Source organism: Cuculus canorus, chromosome 15 (assembly GCF_017976375.1).
Source record: "Cuculus canorus isolate bCucCan1 chromosome 15, bCucCan1.pri, whole genome shotgun sequence".
NCBI lineage: Eukaryota > Metazoa > Chordata > Aves > Cuculiformes > Cuculidae > Cuculus > Cuculus canorus.
The window spans coordinates 9,812,550-9,834,231 of NC_071415.1; the positions used below are offsets into that span (position 1 = coordinate 9,812,550).

General features: G+C 45.0%; 1 protein-coding gene across 3 annotated transcripts; it reads right to left on the minus strand.

Moving 5' to 3' along the window:
• Positions 1–311: 311 nt before the first annotated feature.
• PRPSAP2 (phosphoribosyl pyrophosphate synthetase associated protein 2) lies at positions 312–17,241 on the minus strand. 3 transcript variants are annotated; one of them, XM_054080772.1, is made up of 12 exons: positions 14,937–17,241; positions 11,467–11,586; positions 10,728–10,878; positions 9,579–9,631; positions 9,391–9,457; positions 8,269–8,441; positions 7,271–7,386; positions 3,763–3,818; positions 2,668–2,816; positions 1,836–1,906; positions 1,027–1,173; positions 313–620 (listed from the first exon to the last, which is right to left on the minus strand). In XM_054080772.1, exons 3-12 carry the CDS (start codon positions 10,844–10,846, stop codon positions 462–464), a joined length of 1,110 nt encoding a protein of 369 aa, XP_053936747.1. In that variant the 5' UTR covers positions 10,847–10,878; positions 11,467–11,586; positions 14,937–17,241; the 3' UTR covers positions 313–461. The 3 variants fall into 3 exon arrangements, with proteins under 3 accessions (XP_053936749.1, XP_053936747.1, XP_053936746.1); XM_054080771.1 differs by lacking the exon at positions 14,937–17,241 and adding an exon at positions 14,337–14,494; XM_054080774.1 differs by lacking the exons at positions 11,467–11,586; positions 14,937–17,241 and adding an exon at positions 14,337–14,489 and having other exon boundaries at positions 312–620.
• Positions 17,242–21,682: the final 4,441 nt, after the last annotated feature.

Consider the following 21,682-nt stretch of genomic DNA (forward strand, 5'->3'; position numbering starts at 1 on the left):
CATATGCTTTTCTATAAAAGCACTCCTACAAAATCACTTAACTGCATACAACAGTACAACCTTTTTGGCTTTCAAAATGCAAATATTATACAGTCACTTCATCTTATTATCTTTTAAAGCACTTGTAGCAAGCAGCTTTGGAAAAGGAATGCTTAGTTTAGAAGCCAAATCCTTGCCTCAAGTGCCTTGTGGGTTTTTTCCGTCATGTAGATAGTGCAACTAACCTAAAAGCAACTCCAACAGGTTTCTGTAAAATGTTTATTTCCCACCCACCCCACCCAAGAAGAACCCTGCAAAGAAAAAAAAACAAACAGCTCTTAAAAACTGTTCTACCTCAATACTTTAACCAAGAGAAAACATGAAGTGGCTCAATAGAAATATTAAGGTAAGCACAATGCTTCACAGCTCGTTATCTGTTCACTTCCAGTTTGGCCCGGGGTGTTTCTGGAGAATGAAAAGCATTAATCATCCAGTCCTATATTTCTGAAAAGGTATGACATAGACTCCCCATTGTGGATCCTACGAATGGCTTCCGAGAGGATCATGCTGATATCCACAGTCTTGATTTTAGGGCACTGGAGTTTTTGTATTTCATGTGGAATCGTGTTTGTAACAACCACCTACAGAAAGAAAAAGAGAGTCAGAGAGACGAAGTTCTGTTAAGGTTTCCACCTCCCATATCAGAACTGCAAAAGGGAATGTCCACGTATCCATGGACGCTAATGGCATTGTCCTTCCTCTCTATCACTCTGCTACGCGGGTCCAAATAAAGGCATGAAAATATCTCCCACGCTGAAGCAGAAAGTCTGCTAACACTGGCAGTCCACCTTCTCATTGCTCTCCTGGCTTCCCACTGCTTAGTTTAAGGAGGTGTAGATGCTAGGACACAGCTCCTTGGCAAGAAAGCCTGAACGCAGGAACCCCCCAGCTGAGTCTTTAAAGCCAGTATATTTTAATAATCAAGACAGGAGAAAACTGAAAAAAAAACCAAACCCATTTGATGAGAAATTCAGGCTCCACGCTTACTTCATCGATTGCGGATTCCTCTATCAGCCTGGGAGCATCTGAAGATAAGAGGCCATGTGTGGCCATTACAAAGATCTTGTAAGCTCCCCTCTCCTTGAGGGTCTCAGCTGCAGCAAGGAAGCTGTCAACATCATCTATGATGTCATCCTGTCAAAACAAGATCTATTCAGCGACAATTCGCCATGTCCTCAGAGACCAATGCAGCACAGCCATATCGATGTCACATCTGCATCACATGTAACAGTCCACAGCCAACACCGAACTGATGTTTGTGTTGACGCTGTTCTGCAGACAGTGTCTAAAACTACTGCAGCACCAAGGGCGGAGGGATCACGCCATGAGGGGAAGAGGGAAAAGCCAAGACAACTGACATCAATTCAAAAATCAAACTAACAGAAAACTGTTCTTTCCTGTGACAAGCCCAGAGACTGCACTCTGCTTTGGAGAAACCACAAGGCTACACCGTATCTGCTTCACCTGCATTTCTAAAGGAGCATAGCAATTTTCCCCTCTCTGATGCTGATGTACAAGCACCACCCAAAGCTCCTCAGCTCCTCACCTTCTGGCAAGCACTTTTCAGAAATTTATCTGCTCTATTCATAGAAACAAGGTCCAAATGCTGCTTTTCAGTGTGGATCACTTCATAGTTCACAATCAGCTTCAGTAAGTGTGCAGAATACTGCGTCATGGTATAAAAACCGCAGTATCAAAAGCTCAAAGTTCAGTTGCTGATACAGCAGAACACCTGCTTCATTTCTACACCTTTAACATATTTGATATAATTTATCAAAATCTATGCCATTACTTACCACGATGATAGCTATTCTTCCTCCTACATCTCCAACAACTGTGATGGGTGGCTTTTCCTTGGGAATCAGCACTGATTAACAGCAATTTTTTTTAAAGGGGTAGAAAGGAGAAAAGAAAGAGAACATTTATACGATTAGCTTCAAGTGTGGAAACACCTGCTTTGCCCGGGTCACCTCTGTTACAGGGAGAAGTGAAGCAACAGCTATTTCAACCATCACAGCATTACTTGGAAAAAACAACAGGATTTTAATATACCAGTGATCTTTTTTAAGCTTAGACAAAGTATTAACTACATCAATTTACACCCAAATTCTTAAGCCATTCAATTAATCCTTAATTTTAGTACAGCAAATAGAGTGGCTCGCAGACACCACCAGTTCAACCACCCCACTGCGATCCAAACTGGGTTTATGCAACCAAGTTTTGCTCACACAGCTACAAATCACATCCCCATTCTACAAGGTCATTCTGTCAAGGCCCATGACATTAGACAGCTACACACAAACCCAGTGTCAGCTCAGCTGATTAGCTCTGCATCCCAGAAAAATTCCAACAGGAAAAGTAAAAGGCAAAAAAGCAGAGCCTGTCTGTTAGGGGCTCTTCTGAATAGCTGTAATGACACAACCCCTCCTACACAAGGTACAAACCTCACATTCAGCCCAGCACTAAAACCATGGACAAGGAGCATCGGAAAGGGATCCTTCTTCCCCTGTCAAGAAAACTAAAGAACCCCCTAAAGAACCCCAGCTTTTTGATGATCCCTCACTGCCAGCCCCATCTCCCAAAGCTGTAAGAAATGAGGTGAACGCTTTCACACACAAACTTACTTACTGGGTATCTCCAAACTGGGATGAATAGCAGCAATGTTCTTGGCTGTAGGCGGTGAGTGCCGACCATCCACCATGTCAGACTCGGCATCTTGGGCTTCTCCGTGAATCACAGCAATGCCCAACCGTAACCGCTCAGCAAATGATTGCGCTCTGTAAGGAAAGCATTAAAAACAACAGAACTACATTAAATATAAAATAACTTGAATAAGCACAACGCTAACCTATTTCCATTTTATTTCTAAAGTTTCAGAGGAAAATCAGGATGATGCTAAAGTTTTAGGAAAACACGTGGAAGAAACCACTTGTCCCTACACATCTTTTCACCAGGTGTGAGAGTCAGGATTACCATGGAAGTACCCAGACTAGCCTCAAAGCAATCACATAAACGCTGCAAGCCGCATAATTCCAATTAACTCCCCTCTGTTTTGCCCAAAAGTAAAATAAAACACGTCCTAGTCTTCAGCACTCCTGAGACCCCATAAGCAGGTCGCATCTAACAGTGATCACAGTCATCACAGCAAATCCAGAATTTCTTAAACCATCCTCTAATTCCTACACCACTCGTTCAGAGTAGTGCAATTCCAAATAGTTTAGGAGGAGTCAACCAAAAAGATTCATGGATTAAGAACTATGGTTCAGTCAACAAGGGCTTCACAATCAAAACCACACATCTCAAACCCCAGTTCCTGTTTCACTGTGCTAAACAGTGAGCCATCTGTACAGAGGGGCTGACCAATCACGCTCTAAGTTATAAGCACATTAAGCAATTACTTTGGGTTAATGGTGTTATGCTTCCTGCCATTTTTCTTCATTTATAGCAGGAAATTCATAATGTAAATGCATACAAATATAATATGATTAAATATCTCCTTCATCCTAAGCACTGTATTGATTTACCTTATCCTTCAGGTTTTTTAACTCTGAGATTTATTATAATTTTAGCAATGAGGTAAAATCTAGGCGGCTGACAAACCAAAAGTGGCAGGGAATTGAGAGCTGCACCTTCTAATTATTGGATACCTGCCTTTCCTGTGATCTTAAGAAGAAAATCACGACGGAGTTCCTGCTCTAACACAAGAGAGCAGATCGTACCCACCTCTTTGCAGATGCGGGTGATTTGGCCACAATTACAGCATTCCTGTAGTCTGGTATCTGTAGTAAATAAGAGAGCAATGTCTACTTTACACCTTTATACAATTTTAGACTCAGTAAGAATTAGAGAACTTTATTTTGCCAGAAGAAATTTAAGCATCAAACATTTTACCTAACATAAGAAAGCAACTTCAAGAATCCATGGTAAATGATCAGAGTTCAAAGCTCAGTAAAAATAGGTATTTAAAAAATTCAGATAGTAAAACTGTACCTTTCATGAACACTACATTATGTTACAGATTACAGAAAAGTAACTGCTTTAGAAGAACATCAGGGCAACATGGACAAGTGTTAAAAGAAATCGGAATCCATCAAAATTGAAGTTTCCTGTTCAACTTAAACTATCTTGTGCGTGCACATGGCAGTCCATGATCAGGTGAAAATGGCGATTCATCAACTTCCTAGTTTTAGGATAGTTTTTCAGAGTACCCCTAAAAAAGTAACACCTCTCCATTACATCACACTGATTGTCAGAAGAGACGACAATTCCACATGCACTGCACTGATCCTGGAGTCACAGACTCACACTGCTGCACGCTGTGTTCCACTCAGACCAGAGGATGCTGCCGGAAGTGCCAACAGCAGCAAAACGGTCAGGCCAAGGAGGCTGGGTTTCATCCCGAGGTCTGATGGGTACATCAGTCAGTCTTCATAAGGACAGTCTTCTCCAAAGCTTGCTGCCCCTGCCCTGCCCCATTCTCACACTGGCTTTTCACTCCAGCCTCCTCTTCATTCAGTCAGCACCATAGTCCCCATCTCTCACCGGTTTGCTATCCTTGCCTCCATTTTCCCTGCAAACAGTGACTCCACATCTTTCCTCATCTGTAATTTCTCAAGCATTCCAGCATTCACGCTTCTTTCCCAAGAGCGGCAATCTGTGCTCTCTCTAACACCTCCTCTTACTCCCTTCCTTGCAGCCTCAGCACTCTGCTTTGCCGCGCTGCCCTGGGACAATCTGCCTGCCATGGACGGCGACACACAGAGAACCTGTCCGTTCTTCCCTCGGTTGCCGTAATGACACTCCACAGCCACTCACAGCTGCAAGAGCAAGCAAAGTCCTACAGATCCAATCCTTAGACTTTTCAGCATTATGGGGTGGAAGACTCCTTACTACATACCTGCAAATTAATCTGTTACAGTAATAATTACACAAATTCAGAGGGACGATACCCTGACCTGGAGTTCATCACCTTGCTGTCAGATGTCAAATACTAGTTCCAAAACACAGAAACGCTTGTTTTTTCCTAAATATAAGCAAGGTAAGTTCTTCCCCAAACAAAAACCATACTGGCTATTTCCCAAATAAAATACGCATGGAAAGAAAAAATGAAGTTCTGAATTTGGGCATGGGTCCAACCAACTGAAAATAAGAGCTTTTCTGAGCACGTCAGGCAACATTAATAATCTGCAATGCTTTTAACTCCACCTGTAACACTGGGAATTCAGCATGTTCTGTCCTTTACAAACACTTAGTCATACAACAGGCTACAGAGATTAATACGACGGAAGGTATGGACAAGGCAGGGCCTGTCACTTGACATAATAAAGGCTTTGATCTTGTTCAGACATCACAGCCTCATTTTTCCCCTGCCAAATTATCAAATCTGCTCTCAGCTCTTTAAAAATGAAATCAGAAATCCAGAAATGTCATCCAAAAGACAGCAGACATCAACAACTTCTCATAAGGAACAGCTACATCATTTTAAGATTAACATGTTCGCATAGGAAAGAGAAGACACGAAGTACTGAACATTTGCTAAGCACACAATGGAAAATCACCCCATTTTTATACCACGCTAATTTCACTGACCAGACTGTCTTCATCTCAGAACACCAAGCAATTCTTTTCATACTTATGCATAAATTCTTCTCAGGGAACAACTACAATTCGCCCTCAGAACTTTCAGGTAAATGCTCCATTCTTACCAAGCTGGCCCCATGCTACTCAATACACCCTATCACAACTCCCATTTGAAACCCTTCCTGTGCTTTGGCACTCCCAGTGCAGGATACACAGCAGGCTGCTCCCACCGGGCGCTTGAGACTAATACTAAACACACTTTTGCGCAGCACTGGATAGAATTGTGCAGAAAAAACATTGGAGCTGACCTGGCTGGGCATGGGACCTGCCAATACAGATCCCAAGGGATCAGTACATTCCATCAACTCTTTTTAGCAAGTCACCTCGTGGACAGAGGGATGCAGAAATGAAAAACAGGAAGTATCTTTTAAGACCTCTCTACGCACCTTCAGATCTCTGCAAATGCTCATTTACCAGACTGCACAACAGTGCCAGGCTCAAACCTGCAACAACTCTTTGTAACCCAATAACAGCTCATGTACCAAAACCTGCTTCAAGGCCAAACCAGGAATACGATCTTGTTACTGACCATAATCCATACATTCACTAACACAAAGGCACAACTTGTCTTTGTCTGCATGTTTGTTTTTCCACTCTTTTTTCTTTGTTTAGCTTGGGAAGTGCTTACAATTTGCAATGCTTCTTTCATGGTACACAAGATGAATGACTGCAGCAAAGCCAGAGCCCAGAGTTTTGTTCCGACTCTCTTACAAAATCAAATGTTAATGATACGTTCAAACAGTAATCAATTCCCCCAACAGATTTTAACGTCATCATAACAAATCATGTTGGTTTGTTTTGAGGTTTGGGTTTTTTTCATAGCGAGGCATTTATATCTCTATAAAAAGAAATCACTTGGATTCAAAAGTAAGAGTGAGCTAAACCTTTTCTCTCACCAGAAAGAAAGCATTTGCTTTATTCCAAATTATCCTTAGTCAGAGGCATAATATGCATCTTACACCTACAATTATCATTTGCACAATGTGTATACATGAATCTACCGGCAGCACCTCTCAAAGCACTTATAAAAATAAGATGGAGAAATGGATAGACAGAACATCAGAAGTTAAGCTCCTCAAGTCAAGACATGCTGAGCAAACAGCAGGTGAAGATTTCCTCACCAGAAGTCATCTGCTCTTTCCTACTTTCAGAGTACAACTGATAGGCACCCTTGTAGTTTAGAGCTTAACTTCCAAACTGTTTTCATAAGCAATATAAACTACACCAATACATGCAGTCCATCCTATTAATGTGAAGGGAACTGGAAATCGGAAAGCAAGATGATATCAAAAGCAAGAAAATCTTTATTTTGTTAATAATCGTTAGGGGAATATACCCAAGAAGACAGAACAACATCACCGCATGAGTAAGAAAATGGCAGCTCTTCATGAAAGCAAAACTTAAGCCTGTGGGGAAGAAAAGAACCAGCTGCCCCAACATCACTCCCTGTTCCAATGTGACCTTTCTCCCTTAAAATGCTGTTTGAAGAACTAAGCCTTTTCACAGGAATTTGTTTCAGAAGCCTTGAGACATGGCAAAACCTCAATTTTAAATTGTTAAATAAATAACTGTAAGAGCAGGCCTTCCTCACCTCTTCCTGGATGTACTGTAGTAAGAAGGGAGATGCTCTCAAGTTATCAACTGGGATATTGAAGAAGCCCTGTATTTCCTTCTGGTGTAAATCCATGGTAATGAGATGAGTTAGTCCTTTAAAAAAAAAAAAGCCATGAGGAGAAGCACATCAAGAACTGCAAGAGAGAACAGACACTCTCTTTATTTCTCTAGTAAGCATTGCTAAGTGTCCCAAATAAAGTCTGTAAGCTGCATCAGAACAAGAACACCAAACTCCCAGTGTCCACAGTGCATTATCTACTTCCCTCATACCAAGGCTTCTGCAGCGTCCTGTTTAAAAGCTCCTCAGAACATCCTACCATAAATGACTCTGCAGTGCCACGCTGAGGCTGGTGAGATCCTTCTCCATTCAACATAAGTGGAAACACTGCTAGGATAAATTATCCTATGCCACACAGCCAGACCCCGGCACAGCTATCATTAAGAGGTCTGAATTCCTGAAAAAAGGACCCAAATCTTCATCATCAAAACACCTCTCTCAAAACAAGAAAGCCGGTCATGCTGTGTTTGTTTTAACTGCCCATTTTTCCCAGGGGCAGCAGCAAAAGGAGAGGAGCAGAAAATGTGTTGAAGGCTGTGAAAATGAATCTTTCTCCCACATCATCTGAAATGTAAAGGATACAAAGCACACTCCTCCAACAGGTGAAAAACAGGCTAGAAATGACACTGCACAACTGTTTGAGAGCGTTAGAAAGGCAAAGAGCAGTGTGATGAGATGGATACCACAGCCCAAAGCAGCAGAGTCAAGCACTCATTCTGCCAGCTCAGTAGGACACAACATAAAATGGCTGATATAAGTCCGGGGTTTTTACAAACTCATTATTTGGAAATATTTCCAATTACTTTCTCCTTTCTATGTGAGTTTTAAACTCATTAAAAACTCGGCAGTTATTTTTAAATTAAGTCCCAACTTGCGCACTGTTGCCCTGATCACTTCCTAACAACCTGCATTCTTACCAGCTTTGCACATCATTGAAGCCAGTAATTTAGAGACAATGGAGCCCCTTTTCCTCATCTTGCACTGTTTGCTGTACGGGAAGTAAGGAATCACTCCAATAATGCTTTTGGCACAGGAGGTTTTACAGGCGTACACCATGATCAGGAGTTCCATGATGGTGGTATTCACATCCCTGGAACGAGAAGCATCTATAGTTCTGTATCTGGTGCATTAAAACTCTGAATTCAGCACAGTATCTACACCCGCTCCACAAATGGCACTGCAAGGGAGCAGAGAATATAGTGACTGAACAACCTGCACTGAGAATCCAGCTGAATCCAGAATCCAGGACAGCAACTGCCCTGGACCCAGCATTTTAATTCATTCATTAGAAGTACACTTCATTTTTTTTTTTTTTCCCACCTGGCTATTTTGGGCAATTCAGCAGTTTTTGTAACTTCATTATCAGGCTTCCAGTAATACAGCACGTTGCTGTAACAAAACACTCCATAATTTACCTCCAACATCTCTTTCTACTGTGCACAAAACAAAATAGATATGTTTTTCAATATAGATAAGCTTTTTTAGAAAAAAAAGTTTCAGACTTTACAATATAATGTTCTACTATTCAAGCCAACTGCAGGCTGCCACAAATAAAACCAGATGAGAACTGGTCATGAACTGAGGTATTTTCCTATTTCTTTTGCCATAAGAAAAAACATCCTGGCATTTGTAAAGTTTGTTTCACATTAGAAGTTTTCTGAATCACAGACACATTGACTATGAAACGCTCCTCCTACATCTAGAGCCTCGTGCTGGAGCTGAAAAGGGAAGAAGGTAAAGCGCATGACATAAGCAAAAGAATGCATTTAGTGCAAGAACACAGAAACCAGGGGAAAGTTTCATCGACAATCACCGAAACCGACAATAACAGCAATCAGCTTATACCCAAGTCTTCTTTGTGCACGTATCAAAGAACACCCAATAACAACAATAAAATCACAAAGAAGCCTCTACCTAGTTAATTGAAGCTTATTTTACTGAATCACACACATGAAACATGAAGAAAAATTTAAACATAAGCACCTGTACAGACAGTCCGCATCAAAACACTAGCGCGGCATCTTTAAACAGTTACTCACTTTGAAACTGTTTGGATAATAAATACATCCTTCCCTCGAACGGACTCCTGAATCTGCACTCTTGTTTCTGCCAAGAAAAGAAATACGTAATATTTGCAACAGCAAAACACAATAGTCTAAGGCAAGGGAAGTCAGTATGTGCACACTGTAGTTAGGTAAACTTCCAGGTTTGCTAATTAACTGCTCACCTCTGTTTGGCTCCTGATAAACCTGAACCTTCCCCATCTCAACTCCTAAGCGCCTGCAGAAGTGGAAAAAAAAATAGGAGTCAGTATGGGAGAGTGAAGGGGCAAAACAAATGCAAAGCCCATACAATGCAACAGTTACTGAAAAAGCTATGCTTCACAAGAAAAAAAAAAAAGAAAAGAAAATCCCACACCATAAAACCAGTAATTATAGTGGAAATCAGTTAACAAAGCAACTACGATTTCTAGAAGCTGCACTGCAGGCTAAGCTAAACTCATTTTCAACTCAAGCTCAGAACAAGCAGTGGAAAAAAAATGCTCGATTACTAAATCGTGTGGCAATTTCTAATTTTTAATATATATACACTCTATAAAAGTTGCCACTACATATATATGTATATACACCTGGCACCATACACGTGAACACTGCTTAAAAGACCGCTATTAAGTCTTTCATCTCTATAGGCAAAATGTCAACATAGAGTGAACGAGAAACACCAGCAAGCTCTACTTGATTAATAATGGAAGACTAATGTCTGCCGTACTTATTTCACTTCAGCGTTAGCACAGAGCCCCATCACTAAAAAAAAGGAGACAATCGAGTATGCATGCACTTGTGCCCAAGCCTTTGCCAGGTGTAACTGAAACTGTCCACTCTCCTTTCTCCTCCCATCTACATCTAACTGTGGGTACAGCAGCTTCAGAAGGAAACCCATCCTGTGCAAAACTCCTGGTACTGTTATGCATCCTAATACTGTTAGAGCAGCATGGTTAAAATTTACTGAGGTCACAAAAGTTCTGCTGAATCTCTTCATGCATTTAAAGCTGAACAAACGTTCCCATCTAAAATACACAGTGAGGAGGATGGATGCAGCTTTGCCGTCTACTAAAACTCTGCTGCAAGAATAAGACGATAAAAACTTCCGCTGTGATTTAGCAGCACTCAAAGGTAAGTTTTTCAATCACAGCCTGCCATCAAACAATTTAAACACAAGTTATTGATACATTGACAGACACTGTGCAAATCTGTACATCAGATGTTCTTGCAAATTGCAACAGATTTCCCTGTACTTTCCTTCAACACAGAAATCAGCCTTCAGTAAAATAAGGCCCACCAAGATCCTAAGCTGCCCTGCAGCAGATTTTACTCACTCGGCAATCCTCTTGGACAGTTCCATGCATGATGAATTGGAATTAGCTGAAAACAGCACCAGTCCACCCTTGGTTATATTCATGATGGCCCCAATTTCAGTTGATGGCACACAAAACATCAAACCTAAGTTGTTTTTCCACTTCTAGAAGACTGAAAAAGATGAGAGGTCTGTTAAAGCCATGTGACAAAAACAAAGAGGTAATTTTCTCTGTTTAAAGTTTCCCATAAGCCTGTATTTTCCAGCATCCTTGGTACCTTATTCTCATCACTTCAATAGAAACAGGAATACACGGTTCCAGAACGCTGTGACTAACAAGCCATGCTGTTTACTGACCTCACTCAGCACACCTAGTAATGGGCACAGAGAAGGGGACTTCAGCCAGCCTGGCCTCCCTTCTCCTACCCCAAGCTTTACAGACCCTCCCGCAGACCGCTTCCCTGGAGCTTCTCCCAGAGATCCCACACACAACCTTCTAACTTCAACAGGGCTTTTTTCTTTCTGTAAATATTTTCCTCAGGCTGTCACCTAGTAACACAGATTCTCTTTTCCACCAGCTTGTCCAGTTCATTTTCCAGAACTGAGCAAGGTTTATTGACATTTTCAAGATCACAAGGTCAGCAACCAGTAGAATTGAGCTAAACAGAACTCCTGGGTCCCAACTCTGCCAAACCAGCTGGAAGATCCTATTTCCACACCTGCTCATCCTTCTATCACTCTGCAAAAAAATATAAACTTACAAATAAGGATGAAATGTAAGGAAGAGTTCAATAAAGCTGGTAGCTGTAAATAATGACCTCTTGCACAATGCAGCCACTTGGTGAAGAAGTTGTTGGCATTCTTTGATATTAATATGTCTCCTGTGAAAACAGGAGAAAAATATCAAAAGGAAATCTATACATTTTTTTCCACACCAAATAAAGGCACAAACCACTAATTCTGCCATGGATTTAATGAGATTCCGTCCTTACACTTTTATTCTTCTACATAACATCACGTTTTCATGACTTCTAATACAACATTTTATTTAAACAAAAGAAAAAAAAAATCTCATTGACCAGCAGTAACTCATAAACCAAAGTAGCATTCAATTCTGGAAGGCTACAGCACTTCACTTCTGCTGCATAAGCTGTCCAGTCCATCATCCATTTTAGCACTACACAGGAGTCAGAAAATATTAAATACGAGTAGAATAATTTGAAACAAAGCAAAGAGAAGTTAGGATAAATCAATAACTTTTTTCCTGGCAAAGACCTGCCTGCTGAGAAATACAATTATCCAATAGTCACGTGTAATGTCACAAAAACCTGGTGGTCTACCAACTATTAAGTACTCCAAAACAGCATCTAAAAGACAAATATCAGCTTTCACACTCACAAGAATGGCTCTATAAAGCACCTCATTCAGCCCACCTTCGCCACCAGACACACTCTTGCTCAGGTCGACCTCCTCACAGGAACTTTACCGGATTCACTTTCAACTATGAGCCAAGGTGAAGTCAGGAGCTTCCTAACAAGAAACCTCTTTATGAGGAGATCACGCTACACTCCATCACTGTGAATGAACATCTGTCAAGAAAACTTCCAAAATGTGCAGAAAGGGAACACAAGTACCAAGAGCTTCAGGAACAGAATTCCAGCACTCGGATATTTTGGCTCTCCTGGAGCCACATGTGCCCCCCTACACCAGCAATGCAAAAACTCACCTCCTTCAGCCTTTCTTTTCAGACAGGATTGGAAAACAATAATCCTAGAAAGCAGTATGGTTACAGACATGCAGTCTAAAGCTTAACTATATCCCTATATTCCTACCAAACTAAGTTCTCAAGAACTTAAGGAGAATTTAAAAGCTATTTCCTAGCTAGCATTCTTCCTCTGTTCTGTGCATACTCGTGCTCTGAAACAGCTGGGGCAAACTAACAGCCATGTCAAACACTCATAACACTGTTACAGATGCATCTGAAATCTAAAGTGAGTACTAGAAATGTTTTTACGTCTCCGAACAATACCTGAAAGCACCCTGCTTGTGTGAGTGAATGGGGACAACACAGAAAACTTTCAATCTTACTGAAATATTCACATGGTGTTTAAAAGTTTCTATTCCTGTTGCATTATCCTCACTCCTCGGAGTCAGGAAATTAGGAGAGTTAAGAGATCTGCTGAAAGGCAAGAGTTGCTGGCTCCCAATTATTGCTCAGGGTGCATTTTAGGCCACAGTAACATGCTGACGTACTCAAAAGCAACACTGAACGGTTTATCAAACAACCATAGGTCAAGGATTTTCTTGTGGGTGCACTTCAGCAGCAACAAGTGTGCAAGGGGAAGGGAGGCTGCATTTGCCAAGTAATACTGACATATCAACCTTGAAAGAGGTGTTGGCATGAGCGCAAGCTCACAAAACTTTATTGGTTGTGTAAAGGCATGACTACAAGGGTACAGGGGCTCACAACTCTCTGGCTTCATGAGAACAAATCCTCCAAGCTTGCATCAGATTTGGGAGAAGACAGATACCATAGGGCGGGCTGCAGCCTACAAACACCACCACTTTCTTTCAGGCTGCACAATTACAGACACAGAAACATAGAATGCGTTGGGTTGGAAAGGACCTTCAAGCCCATTCAGTTCCAACCCCCTGTCACAGGAAGGGACACCTCCCACTGGATCAGGTTGCTCAAAGCCCCATCCAACCTGGCCTTGAACACCTCCAGGGATGGGGCAGCCACCACTGCTCTGGGCAACCTGGGCCAGTGTCTCACATCTTCATTGTGAAGAATTTCTTCCTAATATCTCATCTAAATGTTCCCCCTTCCAATTTAAAGCCATTCCCCCTCATCCTATCACTCCATGCCCTTGTAAAACTTCCTCCCCAGCTTTCCTGGAGCCCCTTTCAGTACTGGAAACTGCTCTAAGGTCTCCCTGAAGCTTTCTCTTCTCCAGGCTGAAGAACTCCAAATCTCTCAGCCTGTCCTCACAGCAGAGGTGCTCCAGTCCTCAGATCATCTCCATGGCCTCCTCTGGAGTCACTCTAACACGTCCATATCCTTCTGATTTGGGGATTCCAGAACTGAACACATCACGATGAACACAAGCAATAATTGCACAGTGTATGCGTGATCCTTTTACACCACGCCTTGAGCATCTCCACACAGAAAGGACGAAAGGCACGAAGAGCTGCCTGGGATCACACACGGTGCTGAAGAGCTGATCCCACGGGTCTGGAGGGAAACTGCACCCTCACATCGCCAACCCCACGGCGTGGGGAGGCATTTCCCCACCTCCACACCAACCTATCCCGCCCCACACCTCCCTACAAGCCCCTCATCTGCCTCAGGGGGGATCTAGAGGCCCTGGGGGCTCAGATACCCCGGTCCCCGAGGATTCCCGCCCTCCTCGCAGAGCGAGCACCCCCTCCCCTTCACCTGCGGGGCTGAGGGGCGGCTAGGAGCCCCAGAGCTGGGAGGAAAGGGGCAGCCAAGGAGTGAGGTGGTTCCCTCCCGCCGGGCCCTGAGGGGAGGGCGGGAAGCGCGTTCAAGAGGCGGGAGTGCCCTGTGCTCCCTCAGCCGGCTGCGAGCGGGCGGGCGCGCGCGCCCAACCCGGTCTGAAGGCCTTACCTGCCGGCTGCGGCCCCCCGGCGCCGGGAGAGGGCAGCGCGGCCGGAGGGGAGCGAGAGCGGGGGAGGCAGAGGCGGCGGAGACCAACCCCTCCACTTCCCCGCTCGCAAAGATGGCGGCGCCGCGCGAGGGAGGGAGGAGGGGGGGCGCGCGCCGGGCCACGCCCTCTTTCCCAGTCACGCCCAATCGTGGGACACGCCCCATCTACGCCACGCCCACCAAAAGTGGTCACGCCTACTCCGTCGAGGCGCGTCCACTGACGGACACGCACACCAAGCATCAGGCCACGCCCATATCGACCCACGCCTACAGTGTTCCAGGACATGCCTTCCTCAAGCCACGCCCATCAAGCGTTAGGATGCGCCCCTCTCCTAGACACCCGCAAACCCGGGCCACACCCCCTCCCAAGCCACGCCCACAAAACATCTCAATGTCCTCTTTAGCCACGCCCCTTTGACCACGCCCAGCCAGACCACCCTCAGGGGGCGCCACCATCTTGCCTCTCTCCCAGCCCCCTGGATGGTGGGCGTGGGGGGGAGACTCCGTGTGGGTGTTACCCAAGGCGACAAGGAGGATGAATGTTATACCTCGTTTACTTACCACAAACATCCTGGTGCCAGAGACACAAACGCTTCTACAAAAAGTCTGCTCCAAGCCCCATCCAACCTGGCCTCAAATACCTCCAGGGATGGGGCAGCCACCACTGCTCTGGGCAGCCTGGGCCAGGGCCTCCCCAGCTTCACAGCAAAACATTTCTTCCTAACATCTCATCTCAATCTCCCTGTTTTCAGCTGAAAACCCTTCCCTCTCATCCTATCCCTGCACTCCCTGATCAAGAGCCACTTCCCACCTTTCCTGGAGCTCCTTTCAGTGCTGGAAGCTTCTCTAAGGTCTCCCCAGAGCCTTCTCTTCTCCAGGCTGAACAACCTCAACTCTCAGCCTGTTCGCTTAAACACAGGTGTAACTGGATGAAGATGCATTGAATCATAGAATCATTAAGGCTGGCAAAGACCTGTAAGATTGTCCAATCATCAACACAATAGAATCATAGAATGGGTTGGAAGGGACCTCAAAGCCCATCCAGTTCTAACCCCCTGCCATGGGCAGGGACACCTCCCACTGGATCAGGGGCTCCAAGCCCCATCCAACCTGGCCTTGGACACCTCCAGGGATGGGGCAGCCACAGCTTCCCTGGGCATCCTGGGCCAGGGCCTTGCCACTCTCATGGTGAGGAAATTCCTCCTTATGTCTATTCTAAATCTGCCCCTCTCCAATTTAAAGCCATTCCCCCTCTCACTCCATGCCTTTGTAAACAGCCCCTCTCCAGCTCTCTTGTAGCCCCTTCAGTACTGGAAGGTCACCATAAGGTTTCCTCAGAGCCTCTCTCCTCCAGGCTGAACAACCCCAACTCTCTCAGCCTGAGTTCATATGGGAGGTACTGCAGTTTCTGCCATTACAAGCTGTGGTTTCCATTTTAAATATCCACAGGCCAGTGTTTCCCTGTATTTCACAGCATTTGCTTATTGCTTCTTGCGTTCCAACATTTCATCAGCCTCCTTTTTCCCTCTTCCAACAGACTCCGACCTGGGGAAGGAGAGCAATTTCACCTGGACCCACTGAGCAGCTGCCAGATGTGGAGCATCTCACATAAAGGGAAGACATCTGTTTGCAAGATGTGAGCAGAGAGGCCTTAAGCCTGAGTGTCCTCTCACAGAAATGCAGCAGCAATCATCTGCCTTGTCTAGAGTCACTCCTGAATTACACTTAGTGTAAGAGAATGGACATTTCCTAGTGCCTTGCCACCCCCACTGTGCTCAGTTCGTATTTCTTTTACAGGTTGGTGCTTCCACAGTTGATTCAGGGTCATTGACTCTAGTAAGCTCCTTTTTTTGTTTTGTTTTGGGGGCTTTTAGGGCGAAGGGGAGGGGAATTTTGAGCTTTTTCTTAGCCTCTTTGCAGAGTGGCAGAGATTTCGTATCACTGTTCACCCCAGGATGCTATCGCAGAGCAGTTTAAGGAAGAATAGCTAGCAACACCACATGGTGAAGCACTGACCCAGAATGCAATTAGCTGCCTTGCCCAGAAGCATTTTTCAATACCCTAGAGCACCCAAAATTTGCTGACTGTTTCATTTGTGCTGCTTCAAATTCCTGGCATTGCTTAAGCAAACCACAGGACCAGGAACTAAACAATTCCATCTTCCGATCCTTTTTATAAGGCTACTGCCTTTGTTTTCTTAGAGCAAATCAGTTCCTTTCCCACCTCTGATTTCCTGGTCAAAGGATTGTAAGTTCAAATCTCATCTCCTAAGGAGAGGGATTTGTTAATTTTACAATATGCTATCCAAATGCTAAGAGTTTAACACATCGTTGCTCCAAAACGAGCACTCAGATGTTTATTTTGTTTACAATGCTTTGATTAGCAGTCATCTAAGGAACTCTGAAAAGCTGCTGGATATGAATCTGCTCAGAGATTTATTGTTCTTAGTCCAGATGCAATCCTGGCAAGCAGAAATGTGCAAAGAAAACCAACCCCATGCCTGCTCCAGCCAAGGTGAAGGGCACTGCTCATCCAGCGCTCTGCTGGGCGACAGCCTGCATCCATCACCTGAGAGAAGACAAATGCTACTGTCATCCAGTCTCCTGAGCACCATCCATCACTGCTCAGCCAGGCTGGCTTTTTTTTTTGTTTCAGGCTGGTTTTGGCATTTTTTAAGAAAGGTGGATATTAAAACTCATCTCCCAAAACACCTGACATTGAGGATTATCAGACATAGAACACCAAAGGAACCTTTTGATGTGATCCTGACAGAGCCCTGTGAATAGGTTTGGAACTAGGTCTTTAAGGTCCCTTCCAACCCAAACTATTCTATAAATCTCTCCCAACTCTTTGTCCTACAGGGCATCCCAAAAGCATCCCCTACCCCACACACCCCCTCCAAGCCTGCTGGGAGGTTCTACTGCACGCAGGCACCTCCACACTGAACACAGCCCAAAGGCCACCACCATCTCCCTCCTTCCCAGCCTTCAGCTTCACTGCCTTAGGAGAAACCATGTCTGATTTCCAGAAGATGCTGGCTTGGATATTAGCCATCTAGGGAAGCAGAGCTCAAGTTGGCTAAACGCATTTCTGAATAAAGGAAAGGAGTAATTTTATCATTTCTTAGGAGTAATCTGGAAAATAGCATTACCCACAATCTGGGAAGTAATGTACCTTACAATAGGCCCCAGAGCAGAGAACACATCTTATTTATATGAAGAGCTACATATACAGATAGCGCTTTTATTGGTTTATCAAATATTACTGCCTAGCTGTGGCTTGGCTGTCTGCAGGAAAGAGCACCAACTCATTTGGTTACAGCCCTGAGCCTCCCAAATCATGAAGCTTTGACTGAAAAACTGGCTGAGGTCCGTTTGTTTTCCAGTTGCTAACCACGCTCTCAGTTTTGGGTCAGTCTGCAATGACTCACAGATCTGCAGCATCAGCTTCAGCACAGGCACAAGGTTATCTCCAACCAGCCTTCAAACAAAGACAAGAGAGGCGTGTTGGAATACCCAGCATTTAACAGGTCACTGCACAAACATCTCGCGCTGGATGAGAGGGCGAGGGTTTGAGCAAACTCTGCCCTGAAACAAGAACCGGCAGCAGCGCCTTTTGCTTCGTTCGCACATTCTCTTTGCTGTGTGTGTGCATGGTTCTCTCCTGCAAATTCTGCATAACATGCAGACAATACCCATATCCATCACCACCTGTTGATGGATGCGGTTTGCCCTTCAATTCGCCTTTAGACAAAAACTATTGAACTGGGCAGTGAATTCATGTCTTTTTTAGGGACTTCAAACAGCTGCACAGTGCCAAACACCCCGTTCCTCTCTGTCCGACCTATTGGGTCCAAGCGTGACTTGCCATTTACTGCACTAAGCTACAACTCCTCTACAAACAGAGTGCACGTGCATTGAGCTCCATATAGGCACGTAGTGAATGTACAGGAAGGCTTCAAGTCAGTCACTGATCGCTGTTGCAAATTAAACCAGAATCCAGTAGAGGAGAAAAGATGCTGTGCTTTGTGTGACCGTCTGCACAGAGATAGACTGAGGGAGTAAAGAAAGATTTGTACCAACTGTGCCCCAGGCAGCTGAGCAGAAGCTGGGAGAGGTGCAAGGAAGGAGCAAAGTGCAACCAGCAAAGAGCACCCTCTTCCCTTCGCAGCTCAGTGTTGATCAGGACTGACCCTGGATCAGGAAGAGCAGGTTAATTCCCATGCTGGGTGGGATCCTCACCCAACCACCATGTGAAAAAAAGGCTGGGGAAGGCTTGGCCTGCCCCACTCACTAACATTGTTAGCGATATCTCTCCTTCACAGAAGCTTTTTATCCATGCTGTTCCTCTAACTTGCCCTATTGTTTCCTGCCTGATTTCAGCATGCTCTGGCAGTGGTTCTGCTGTCAGACTGCCCCAAGCTGTCTTTGTTTGACCTTATCTAAGAAGTCAGTTCCCCAGGCTCAACGGTGGACACTTAAAAATTGTACTCACCAGGGAAGTCTCACCAGACAAAAAGCAGGGGGAGTGCTACCTTTCACAGAGGCTTTTATAATCTCATTAAGTTCTCCTTAATGAGTACTTCCTCACCTGCTGCAGTGTCCCTCCCATTCATTTGCACCCACCATCGGGCTGGTACTGACAGCGTTGAGGCTGTCTTAGCTCCCACCCCTTCCTCCCTCCTTCCTCTTAACTATTCTGAGCCCAGTTTCTAGTTCCGTGCTCTCATCCAGGTCCCAAGGAGAAAATATGATCTCCTATTGAGCTGCTTCTGGACATATCTTCCTTGGCTGGTTTTGTCTTTGATGATCTTTAAGGTCTCTTCCAACTCAAACATTTCCATGATTCTGTGATTCCTGCAGCTTCTCCCAGCTCCAGAATTACCTGCTGCACTTTCTCCTCCAAAGCAAGGCAGCAGCAGCTCTTCTTCACACCTCTGACTTCCGTGCTTGCTAAAACAGCATAGAATTGGTGTGCACAGCAATAATCCACGGCTGTCAAGGACCTACCGCATTCTGCAATTCACCTGCTTTAACTCCTTGAGATTCTTGATGCATCCTTCTGCAAGGTCCTGGCTTTGTTACAGAAGCAGCAGCGTCACAAGACTCAGTAACACCATGGTTGTGCCTCAGCATGATTAAAACACTCACACTACAGATACAAGAACATCTGACCATCCTGCTAGACTCCAGTCTGACTAAAATTGTAACGCTGATCCGATGCCGCTTAAGCCTGTGACTGAAGCAGGGCAGGACACGGACAGGCTGTAGGTGGATTCTGCCAGTTCTCAGCATACAGGGATCTGTCATCCCTTACCTGGACTGGTCTCATGACATAATTCTTCTCATCTTCACTGGCTACTGCAGTACTGCCCTCCCTTTCTGCCTTTCCTGGAGAGCAGCTCTGGTCCACAGCTCCTACCAGCACCGTTTTTGCGCTCAGAAGACACAGCCAGTAAGAAGACCTCTAAGCAAAAATCACCTGCCAAGTCTTCCTGAGCTCTTCACCAAGATGTCTTACCGATGCCGTATTTACCTTGCCCAACACCAAACTGTTAATGACCTTACCAAACCGTTCCCACTGCTCTGCTAATTCACCCTAAACACTCTATCGACATTTGCCTATCCTCTTGGCTAAGGTTCCTCCACACACCCCAGCGGCTCTGCCTGAACAACCCCAATGGCTCTGCCCATCCCAGCCACTGTTTGTAGGAGCGAGGCTGTCGGATCGGCCCCTCTGCGGGACCAATGAGGGCCTCACGCCAGCGGGACAGCAGGTTCAGTACCTTTCTCAATGACTGCAAACACTGGGGGTTCAGGCTGTTCCACCCATCCGATCACATCCCCAAGAGCCTTGAGAGCAAAGCTGCGTCAGAGAGGGGCACGGCTGCCAAAAGAGTTGTTCAACCTCTTTGGATTGTTTGCCTGCCTTTGGAAAATATTTCCTCCTACCCCTTTTCTTTCTTCATTCAAGCTTTTCTAGATAAGCACATGACAAACGCATGTATCAGAGAGAATGAACAGCCTGCTGTCCAGTCAGGAATGAGGGACTATTACAGTGATACTGGGATTGTCTGACCATGAGGGAACTCAGTACAATGGGAGATGTATCTTGGAGCCAGTCCCTTGGCAGCGTGACCCGTGTTGATGTCAGCATGGTGTCTCATTGCACAAAAGCTAAGGATCAGACGTGCGATGACAGAGCCATCTCTATCTCAAGTGCATCCTGTAACACAGCGATGGCCACTACCATCAGTAAAACATTTGCTTGCCACTTTTTGGCAAGTGTTCTCAGCAGTCATTGTCTGAAAGCTTTCTCAGTCCTTTCCCCATCATGCAGGGAGATTTGCAGCTCTGTAAAGACACACCATTTTGCTTAGGCCTAATAATGTGCTGCTTAGAGTGGAAGACAGCCCTAGGAGGGATATTACAAGAGAGAGAGAGAGAGCAGCTTGGGAATGGAGTCATAGAATCGTGGAATGGTTTGGGTTGGAAGGGACCTCAAAGCCCATCCAGTTCCAACCCCCTGCCATGGGCAGGGACACCTCTGACTGGATCGGGTTGCTGAAAAGCCCATCCACCTGGCCTTGAACATCTCCACGGATGGGACTTCTACAGCTTCTCTGGGCAACCTGGGCCAGAGTTGGACGGGATTAGCCCATGAAACAGAGCTGCTGCACGAGAGGCTTACTGGGCTCAGCTGGGATGCCAGGCAGTGCTCTCTAGGTTAGTTACCTACCAGTATTCCAGTGGTGATGCCTTAAATTACCCACACACTTTGCTTCATTTAAATCATGCTGTTCCATGGGAACCCTCTACCCACTTCGAATGTCCAAATGACCCAGAAAATTGCTTGCTTTCCCACCACAAACCAGGTCAATACTTCAAGTCCTGACCTTCAAGGGTGCTGAGGTGGGGAGAGAGGGAAGCCAGGAGTCTGAGGCCATGGTCCAGCGCTCTTAGAGACTCTTGTCACAAGGAATTACGTGGGATCTGCAAACAGATAAGGTAAACCAGAAAGAGCCAGCCTTGACATGGCAATCAATGCTGTAGTTTACCACCAGGAGCAAGTCAATAGCCCCGGAGTTGCATGCTGCATAGCAAACATTGCAGTTTTATCTGGCTGACAGGCAGCAATTTGTGGCAAAGGGTAAATGTCCCTGTTCACTCATGCTTGACATATGGATGGTCTGGTTACATTCCCTGTTCTCAGTAGGCTCACGTGTGAATTTAAGGTTAAGCACATACATGCCTGTAGGATCAAGACCTTAATTTAATATTGCATGGCCCGACAGACCCATAATTAAT

Coding starts and splice junctions, on each gene's coding strand:
- PRPSAP2 (XM_054080774.1), bottom strand. CDS start 10,846: ATGTTTTGTGTGCCATCAACTGAAATTGGGGCCATCATGAATATAACC. Junction 7,387..8,268: donor TTCAATGATGTGCAAAGCTG/GTAAGAATGCAG, acceptor TTTTTTTTAAAG/GACTAACTCATCTCATTACC. Junction 1,174..1,835: donor GAAGAATAGCTATCATCGTG/GTAAGTAATGGC, acceptor TTGTTTTGACAG/GATGACATCATAGATGATGT.